The 10,853-nt window shown below is 37.7% G+C and overlaps 1 protein-coding gene across 1 annotated transcript; it reads left to right on the top strand.

Annotated features, from left to right (window-relative positions):
- Nucleotides 1–7,197: 7,197 nt before the first annotated feature.
- Nucleotides 7,198–10,401, top strand: LOC146384399 (olfactomedin-like). Its single transcript, XM_084932623.1, has 5 exons — nt 7,198–7,247; nt 7,344–7,502; nt 7,891–8,103; nt 8,240–8,372; nt 9,554–10,401. The coding sequence occupies exons 1-5, from the start codon at nt 7,209–7,211 to the stop codon at nt 10,399–10,401; spliced, it is 1,392 nt and encodes a 463-aa protein (XP_084788749.1). The 5' UTR covers nt 7,198–7,208.
- Nucleotides 10,402–10,853: the final 452 nt, after the last annotated feature.

The following is a 10,853-nucleotide window of genomic DNA, read 5'->3' as shown; positions in this document are numbered from 1 at the left end:
GGTGAATCAGAGAGCAGAGCTGAACAAAACTCTCTCTAGAGTGTTTGATTGTGGCACTGGGACTGCAGCACCACCTTCTAACTTGCAAACACTCCCACTATCCTGTGGATATGAGGAAGTGGATGTGGGTGTGTTTGCATTTTTATCCATCACTTTGTTTTCTCTATTTTCTGATTTGGATTACAGCAACACAGAGAATTTGCACTTAAGCATGGGAAATGACAGTAAAAGCATCTTCAGCTATACAAAATAAATATCTCACATTTAATAAAGTACCAAATAACAGCTAAAGGATTCAAACTCTGAGTCACTGTTAAACCTATGGTCTATGTGTGATGAGAGGAAGATGCAAACCAATCCAAAAGCTGTGAACAGTGACTAATAGATGTATTTTATTCATTTTTTTTGTTATTTTTTCATGAAATTTTATCAGGAAAAGAAAGTCATGGTCATACACTAAATGAACTATTTGAATTTTATAGTTAATTCTGGGTTTTGTTATTCATACAGTGTGTTAGCCACTACCACATTTTGGTGCACACTAAGCTCTTTTAACTGTATCACATATAAATGTACAGTCTTGTGCAGACTTTCTTCTCGTCTCAGACAGTCCCAGACACTGACATGGTCACTGTCCTAATGAGGACACGGATAAGATATATCTTAGTGCATGTGTTTGAACATAAAGCCAATAACACAAGAGCTCTAAGAAGAGCTAGAAACAAGCCCAAAGACATTTTAACCACCTGCCAGCGCCATTCTCCTGTCAAAACTGGTCCATTTAGAAATTAGGCTGGAAGATCAGACTACAAGACTACAATGCTGAATGTCTATGGTTACATGTTGAAGGTAAGGCTCTGGCAGCTTTGCTGGGGTCAGCTAACACAAATAGCTTGGTGCAGATCTGAAAAAGAAACAAAGTTGTGTTAGCAATATAGTAGAGTTTTGTTTCTTTCCTGGACACAGTTTGTACTTTCCTATCATGCTCTTGTTTTCTTGTGCAATAAAGCGGTGCTATTTTATTCCTCTCAGCATACAAACTGAAATCAGCTGATGGTAGGGCAGGTGTGCAAGAAGAAAAAAACATTTTTGTTTGATTGTTTTGCATCACTCTAAGAGTAATGGAAGGTGCAGATTTTAGGAACAGAAAGTGAACAACTTTATGCAAAGTTTAACTGAATGAAACTTGGCTTAAAGATGACATTGCACAGTTTTTCTCATTACTTCAATATAATGTACATCTATGTAGAGAAAACAAAATGTGGAAGGTGTTTCTATTTCTATTCATAACAACGTTGAATTTGTTGATAATAAGGATGTTACTATTCACCTTACTCTAAAATCTCTTCCTTTAGTATTTCATATTATAAAAAATATAAAAATCAGTTTACTAAAAAATTAAAACTAGCCAAGAAAATTTTTGTTCTGAAAAGTCAGGGGAATCATGTAAAAATGTTCAAAACACATGGAATGTCATTAATGAAATGCTAAATAAAGAACACTCTGGAAGTATTCCATCTCAACTATCCAATGGCATTAAGAATTTCAGTATTTTGCTTGATACTTTTTTGGTAATATTGACCCTTCATTAGCTAAAAACATTGTAATATCACGCAATGCCATTTACAAAAAAAGTTTAGCACAATTATTGTAACGGTTTGGAGATGAGAGGTGTGGACCCAAGTGCAGACAATGATGCAGGAGAGAGTGTCTCAAACGGAAAACAAGCCTTTGTTTTGCCTGATGAAACACTACAGAAACAAAAGCAGAGGAAAACTGAAGGAAGCAAACTAAACCTAAACTGGGTGAAGCTAAGTATAACAACATGGGGAACATAGAAAACAGAACCTTACAACCGGGAATGTGGCACATGAAACACTGGGGATGACAGACAGGCATGATACACAGAATTATACACAGACACTCCGACGAAGAACAGAGGAAACAACGCACTAAATAGACACACAAGGTAAGAAGGAAATGGCACACAGGAGGGAGACACAGCTGAACGTGGGACTCTCCAAAGTAAAACAGGAAATACAAGACAGAAAACCACAATTCCCAGAATGAAACTTAAACTAGAAACACAAAACACTGGGTTGCAGACACAGGACAATGACACCTGTTCTTGTTTAGGTGTGTTTGACCGTCCAACTCCTAAAAAGATTTTGCAAATAATACTAAAATGAAAGACGTTGCTCCAGGCCACATCGAGATAAGAGCTAGTCTTATTAAGAAAGTAGATCCTCTTATTGTTGAACCCTTTACACACTTTCTTTCTTTGTTCTTAAAAATAGGTATTGTACCAAGGGATTTAAAAGTAGTTAAAGTAATTCCTTTATTCAAACTTGGAATATACTAGTTTCTTTAGTAACTATCGGCCTATTTCCGTGTTACCTGTTCTCTTCAAAGTACTTGAAAAATGAGTTCACACAAGAATTTCAAAACATCTGTCTGATAGTAATATATTGTATAATCACCAGTATGGATTCAGAGAAAAAAAATGCCTATGGCTCTTCTACAGGTCTACAGTAGTTAAAATTACAACAGATTTAGATGACGAAAAATATTTTCTGGGTATATTCCTAGATGTGCCAAAGGCGTTTGACACAGTTAATTTTAAAATTCTCTTAATAAAATTTAATAACATTGGAATATTGTTCTTGAATGGTTTCATAGTTACCTTTTTAAAAGAGAACAATATGTCTCTATTAATAACCAGAATTCCAATAGACTTAAACTTGTATGTGGGTTTCCCCAAGGTTCCATTTTGGACCCTCTCTTATTTTTAATTTAAATTAATGACTTTAAAAAATGTCTGTAAAAATGTACTCCCTCTTATGTTTGCAGAAGACAATTCTCTTCTGTTGTTGGTTGGAGCAGATCATCGCGTGGCTTCCCACAGACCCAAGTGTGGGTCCAGTGCACCTTCCAGCCAGCTTGCCAAGGCTCGGGGGCTGGCCCGTTCCAGCTACGAAAGGGAGACTCCAGGGCATGAGCAGACATTAAACCATTTCCCTTTGCCATTTCTCCACAGGTCCCGGCGACTGCAGACATTGTGCCTTACTAGCCGAGAGCCGCACGAGCGCCAGTGCAGGCATGTTGGAGGTGCGAGTGACTGGGACATGTCCGCTGGGAGACCCTTGGTGACCCAGGAAAAAACACTGGAAGCCCCAAAGATACACCCACCACTCAGGTGGATCATGACAGAAACCACTTCTCTGGTGAGCACCATTTTGAAATGCGGCCTGGCGTGATGGCGCATTGACGGCCCTAGGGGTTACCTGAGCATAAGAGGCAAATTGTTCAAAATAATTGACTATAAAATAATTGTCACACTTTCGTTTGGCTTGTTCTGAGCCCCTGATACTTTCCAGCGCCTCATGGACCAGGTGCTGTGTCCACACACTGCATATGGTGCCGCCTATTTGGATGACAACAAAAGAATACACTTTATATAAGATATTACATCCTACATGTTGTAAAGTTTATGCTATGTGATATAATGTCATAATGTTGCTTTTTAGGCTGTGAAACCCACGGTCTGTGTGTGGTGACCGGAAGATGCAAAACCAATCCAAAAGCTGGGAACAGTGACTAATACATCTATTTTTTTCATTTAAAAAAAATCATGAAATTCCTTCAGGAACAAAAAGTGACTCTTGTACACTGAATGCAAAGAATTGCCACAAAACAGCCACAGTGTGACCAATTGCACCATTTGAATTTTATATTTAAATCTGGCTTTTGTTATCACATTTTGGTACACACTATGCTCTTTTAACCATATCACATGTAGATGTATAGTCCAGTGCAGACTTTATCTTTGTCTCAGACAGTCCCACACACTCACACAGTTCTTGTTCTAATGAGGGCATAGATAAGACCTATCTTTTAGTGTTTGTGTTTGTATATGAAGACAATAAGACAAAAAAAAAGAGCTGTAAACCAGCCGAAAGACATTTTAAACCACTTGCTACGGGAATTCTTTTGTTGAAGAAAAATTCCTGGTCCAGGTAGAAATCCCACTACAAGATCGAACTACAAGACTACAATACTGAATGTCTTTGGTTACATGTCGAAGATCAGGCTCCGACAGCTTGGATCGGGTCAGCCAACACAAATAACTTTGTGCAGATGCTTGAAAAGGAACAAGGAACTTAGTTAATAGAGTTTTGTTTCTTTCCTGGACACGGTTTGCACTTTCCCATCATGCGCTTGTTTTCTTGTGCAATAAAAAGAAAAAGTAATATCCACATCTTCACCAGAAGAAAAAAAACATGTTTATTTGATTGTTTTTCATCACTCTAAGAGTAATCGATGCAGGTTTTGGGAACAGAAAGTGAACATTCTGCACTGAGAGTGTAAAATAGCCACGTGGTACAACTGAACCATTTGAAATAGATTTTAATTTCTGGGGTTTTCTACCTGTGCAATGTGTTAGCTACTACCACATTTTTGTGCATGGTAAGCTTTGTGACTTTCATAATGTGTAAAGATTTGTTAAAATAATGCAGTCTTCACATCTACTTGTCCACACAAACTGATATGTTCCCCAAAAGGTTCAAGCTATTTAATTTATTTGTATTTTTTTATTGATTGATTAACTGTACTAAATTGGATATCCTTTATCATATTCTCTTTCTTAATTATTGGCAAAAATTAAGAAATACAGAGAAGCCGAGAAAAACAACTAGAAATCAACAACTACGAAACCCAACAGGAGGGAAAACAGAAGAGGAACTGTGTTCCTTCTTTCCGATATTGCTATCACTCTGTACAGTTACATCTAAAATTTCTTCAACTAGACTGACATGCATTTTTTTTCTGGTTTAAATACACATATATTACATGATTGTATACATGAAATCTGCCACCCAGCTGGGGTCTTTCTCTGTTGGGTTTACATGCTGCAGATGCTGAGTGGGTTTTGTCTGAAGACCCAGCATCCTCCCACAGTCCAAAAATATGCATGTGGGTCTATTTCTCTAGTAGTACCTCATCTCTTAGCTTAACTCCAGCCTCCTACTGAACATGAATTAGTAAGCAGTTAACCTTGTGAGGCCTGAGTCGTCATCAACCCAAACCCTGGCTCTGATAAGCAAAAAAAAAAATTATAGGAAAAAATGTAAAAAGTTTTTAGATGTTTCCAAATAATTATTTGTTTGTCACCTGAGTGACAAACAAATAATTATTTGTTTGTCACCTGAGTGACAAACAAATAATTAGACAGTTGAAAAATAAATTAAATGAAAAAAATCACAAACTAACCATAGGCCAAATTTCAGTTACTAAACCAAAACTGTTGATTCTTTGTTCTCCAACAAAAGCAGTCCAATCATTTTCTGCTACCACTTCAAAAACAGCTTCATGACTTTAAAAAATGTTAAGTTTACAGTACATACTAACGGTAATATTGGATAATGTGTGATATTAACCAAGACTACATTCAATTCAGTTTTATTTATACAGCACATTTATTTATAAATCACTTTTGCACTAAATATTGTAAGGTAAAGATCCTACAACATTGAAAAGATAATAGAGAAAACCCCACAATCATAGGACCCCCACGAGCAAAGTGCTTTTGTTAGGGTACCTGGGTCTGGTGATCCAGTGGTTTTGATTTTGTTCATCTATATTCTGTTATTTAGTTTCTTTATTTCTTGCTCCCCAAGTTCTTTAGTGTCTCCTTATTTCCAGTCTTAGGTTTTGTTTATATGCCTTCCCTGTGTTCAGTGTTATGCTTTTGTCATGTCTGTCTCAGTGTCAGGTCCGCGTTACTGCATTATATTTCCTGTTTTACGTTGACAGTCTGTGTCCCATGTTAATGTTTTCAGTTTTGCTCCCCCTCTGTCTCGTTATGTCTGAAGACTCCCAGCTGTGCTCTCCTCTTGTGTGTCATTCCTTCGTTTTCCCTCTGTGTATTGAAGCCTCATGTTTTCCTTGGTCTGTGTCATGATCTCCCTTTCTTTTCAGTTTAGTTACGTTCGTGTTGAGCAATAAAACTGTTTTGAGTGCACTTTTTACCTCCTGGTGTCTGCACATTGGGTCCTCCATTCCTGCCTGCTGCACACAGTCCAGCTTTGGCAACGATGGGAACAAAAAACTCACTTTTAACAGGAAGAAACCTCCAGCAGAACCATTCTCATGGGAGGGGAGGCCTCTGCCGTGACCGGCTTGGGTTAGGGGAGGAAGACAGGATGAAGACACGCTGTGGAGAGCCAGATATCAATAATAATTAATAATTAAATACAGAGAGGTGTATAAATACATAGTTAGTGAAAAAGGTGACTCAAAATAATTGGTACTGTCTATTTCAAAAGTTTTTTTTTTAATTATGTTGATAAATACATGTCTTAGATGTTTCTTTATTATATTTTGTTTATCGATAGCAGTCGAAACTTGTTGTAATTACAAGCTACAGCCATCTACAATCTGCTGGTGATGTTTCAGAGCTGGGTAATGCAATAATACTACATAATAACAATAATACTACATCCTTACTGTGCATTCTAAGCTCTGTATTGTGAGATGTGTGTGTGTATGTGTGTGTGTGTATATATATATATATATATATATATATATATATATATCACTTTATTTACAAACATAAGCTTTAACATCTACCAATACAAAGTAATACCTCTCTGTAGATGCCCATTTTTTTAAAGCTTAACTTTATTTATTAATCATAAAAAAATGTTGACCATAAAACAGCTAATGACTACAAACTTCAACACTACAAGGTAAATTGTTTGAATCATTTTCAGCTTTTTCAGAAATCTGATTTTCATACTAACATATGATAAAAACTCAATTGCTATTGGATATAGTTTTTTTTTTCATGTGAATTTAGCTTTAAAATCAGTGAGCAGTTCATTAGACTTGCTTTACATAGTTAAAAATAGATAAATCAATGAGAAATAAACAACATTTTAAAAAAAATGCAATACTCCTCTAGAACGAAAAAGTGAAAATGAGAACCAATAAACTAACAATGCATAAAGAAAGTGGGCGGGGTCTTACAAACCGCCAGTTTGATGTTCTTAGTTGTGTCATTTGTCCAAGTGGTTTTAAGGCTGTGGAGCAACTCATCAGTGACAGGAAGCAAACCGGCAAATTCTGTGTTTGTTGTGAGTGAGTTTTTCTAAAGAAAACAGAAGAAGACTGTGTGTCTGTGTTGGTCCATCTCAGTTTCTCTAAAAATGCTGCAGCTGCTTCTATTGCTGCTGCTGTCATCCACAGTAAGTCACACAGTATTATATGTAGTATTGTTCTGTTATTGTTTGTTTACCATGTATATAAGTCTTAAGAATTTATGCTCCTGTTTGCAAAATCAGGCTGACAGCCAGAGTCAGCAAGTGTCGGGCTACAAGAAGGCAAATGCATGTGTGTGCCAGCTAAACTCCACCATGTGGCTGTTCCCTGCTCAGAAGTTTAAGTACGTGTTGGAGGAAGTTCACACCTGTGAAGAATCTCTGAATAACCTACAAAAAGAGGTAAGAACTCATCTATATGCTTTATTGTACTGAAGTAAGCTCTCAAGAACTAACATTGTATTATAAAAAAAAAACTGTAATACAATTAAAAAGCAATCAATCAATAATCAAGAAAACATTATTTAATAATTCATTAATTATTATTACCATAATGAATACTGAGTATGGGTATAATCAATCAATCAATCAATCAATCAATCAATGTTTCAATATTTAAAGATGAACAGTTTATCAAAGTTACTTTATTTTTTATATCATTCCTCCAACCACTTTTTCTGTCCCCTCGAAACAATAACTTTTTAAAATTTGGGTTTATTTTTACATTGTTCCTATAGAAAAAAAAGCCATGTCTTTGAACAAAGATTTTTTTTGTCTGCATTTCTTGCAGCTGATGTTCTCCAGCCAACGTCTCCCTCTGATCCAGGATCAGTTTACCAAATTTACAGTCCGGCTGGAGCCCTACAACTACCTGCACTCCCAGGGCCTGTATACAGAACTGTCCCTGCACCAGCTGGGCCAGGTGCTCAGCCAGTTACAGGTGGACATCGATGTGGTCCACAGCCAGCTTAACAACTCCGAGACACAGAAACTCTCCAAAGAGGTAGAGCTAAAATAGCAAATGGCAGCAAAATACAACAGAAAGAAATAAGTTGATGTTATACAATGTCAGGTCACAAGTGACCTGTTGTGATGTAACATAATTATAAATAGAATAATATTATATCTGTCTTTGAAAGGCTGAGAAACTACATAAAAATGTAAACAAGATGCAAACAATAGACACGCTTAACATGAAGACTGTGAAGGAGAAACTGCGCTACCTAAAGAATAAGTTGGAGACCTGCAAGTCAATCCCCAAAGACTTCAGAGGTATGTGTGTGTGTGTGTGTGTGTGTGTGTGTGTGTGTGTGTGTGTGTGTGTGTGACATAGAGAGACAAGGGAATAAATCAGTTATCAGTTAATATGTTGCAATCAATGATCCCTTGAGACAGTGATTCTTAAATGAGATGGCAGGAGTGTATTTGTATTTTGGCTATTTTGGCTCTAACAAACTGAAACTAATGAGAAACACAATTTTTGTTTTTAAGATTTATGTGTGCATTCATCAGTTAGAAAAACAGAGTTTAGAAAATTCTGTGGCAGAAAAGAAAACAATTAAGAGCTGATGGTCAGGTTATATCCACATTCCAAAAGAAGCATAATGTTTTTCAGTCAAATTGAGTTGCATTCCCATGACGGCAGTACAGGCAACTTAAGTTGATAAGTCAACTGATGTCCTTTTATACTCCCAGTTGTTAAATAAATGGGGTACTTTTCAAAGTACCTTAACATGAATAGCATCTACAAGACCCTTTGCCACATACGTCCATGGCAACTCCACCTTATCTGATTTAACCTCCTAAGACCCGAACTCTTTATTTGGTGTCTGAACACAGCAGTATTTTTCCTCAGTACAAAAACAAAATGAGAAACAACAATTGTGCCCCTTTTAGCAAAATTTCTGTAACAAAGCAAAAAAAGTAAAAGATTTCTGAACACTGAATGAAAAACAAAACATTTCTCTCCCAAACTGCTACTTCAAACATGTTTACATCTATGTGTGTAAAATTTTGTATTGTGGTCTAGACAACCCAAAATGTGATGTCCACATATGTGGACGCCAAGTCCTAGGAGTTTAATCATTGTCATATCTGTCATGAGTTATTCCTGTTCTGTTCTGTGCTGAGCCTTGATGTTGTTCTGCTGAACCTGCCTTGGGTTTTGAATATGTGCAATAAATAATATGTTTTCACCGATCCTCACAGAATTCAGTTTTGGATTTTTGGCTCTAACTACGCATGGAGGGGTGGAGAGAACCCAATACAGAGCCATGCCACTCTAGAAATAAAAGCTTATTTTCACTGATCGTGACTGAAATCACATTTGAGCTCCTTCCCCTTTTCAAAGCAAACACACACCCTCAGGGGATGATTAACAGCTGATGTTGATAAATGACTGACTGTATCTTATAATATGCTTCAGAAATCTTCTGATCTTTCTGTCTTTCCAGGTCAGGACAGGCACTGCCTCAAAGGTCTGATCACCAACATCAGTGACCCTATCACAGCTAAAGTCAGCCCTTTTGGTAAGAGCTGTGTCTCTGGTTCGTGGGGAAAACAAGCCCAGAAAGAGAGCGAGGGGCAGAAGAACAGTTACTGGGTTCAACCTCTGCTCAGCAGCTACATCTGGGGCAACACTGTGCGCCTTTACCAAAACTATGAAGACCTCATGGCCTCAACAAACCACAGGGACTTTACATTTGCCTCATCGTACAGCCATCCCAACGCCATTGAGGGTCCCAGTGCTGTCCTGTACAGTAAGGCTCTGTACTATAACTGCTACCGCTCTGCAGACGTTTGCCGGTACGACCTGGAGACCAACGAGGTCAAACGGGTGACTCTTCCAGGCACCGGTGTGGGTTTCAACAACAAGTTCCCCTATTGTTACTACGATTGCCAGCTCAATAGTGATATTGATGTAGAGGCAGATGAAACAGGACTGTGGGCTCTCTATGCCACTCTAGGTAACCATGGTAACCTCGTGATCAGCCGCTTAGTTTGGGACAGCGAGTTGAAGAGTCTCAACGTGACACAGACGTGGGAAACGAGGCTGTTCAAGAAGGCAGTGAGCAACGCCTTCATGGTGTGCGGTGTGATGTACGCGACTCGTTACGTTAATGAGTACCGGGAGGAGGTGTTCTACGCCTTCGACACAGCCACAGGCAAAGAAGACAACTCACTAGCAATACCACTGGAGAAGGTAGCTAAAGCAGTGGCTAGTCTGAGCTACAATCCCACCAACAAGCAGATCTACATGTACAATGATGGATACTTGCTGGCCTACCAGGTTTACTTCTGATCTGAAGCTTTGTAGCTAGTTATTGTCACATGACCAAGCAAAACAAAACAAAAAAAGCAATGGCTGTTTTGTGCAGCAGCAATTTTATTAGGTCTTGCAAATGCTGAAGATAAATCATGTGTGATGTACAAAAGAACAGCCATAATAAAGAGTTAAGTAACAATGAGATGAAAACTCTTTATGCCCTTTTTGCTCTCTTTACTAGTATTTTTTTAAAACACACAAACACACACACAAACACACACACAGAGACATACACGCACGTTTTTCTTGTTGACTGTGACCAGCTAGTTAATGTATTAATGTTTAGCAGGTGACAAAAAGACATGTTAACATTTCCAAATCTTAAAAATTCCCCAAGAGTGCTATTACTATGTAAAATGTAAATAAACCAAGGTTTGATTGCCAATACAACATAGAAAACAAATCAACAGCTTAAACTAAGAAAATGT

This window comes from Perissodus microlepis, chromosome 7 (genome assembly GCF_051167445.1).
Source record: "Perissodus microlepis isolate ML-2025 ecotype Zambia chromosome 7, ASM5116744v1, whole genome shotgun sequence".
NCBI classification, from domain to species: domain Eukaryota; kingdom Metazoa; phylum Chordata; class Actinopteri; order Cichliformes; family Cichlidae; genus Perissodus; species Perissodus microlepis.
Note: the sequence above shows the minus strand (reverse complement) of the source record. Positions and strands in the feature narration are given on the sequence as shown.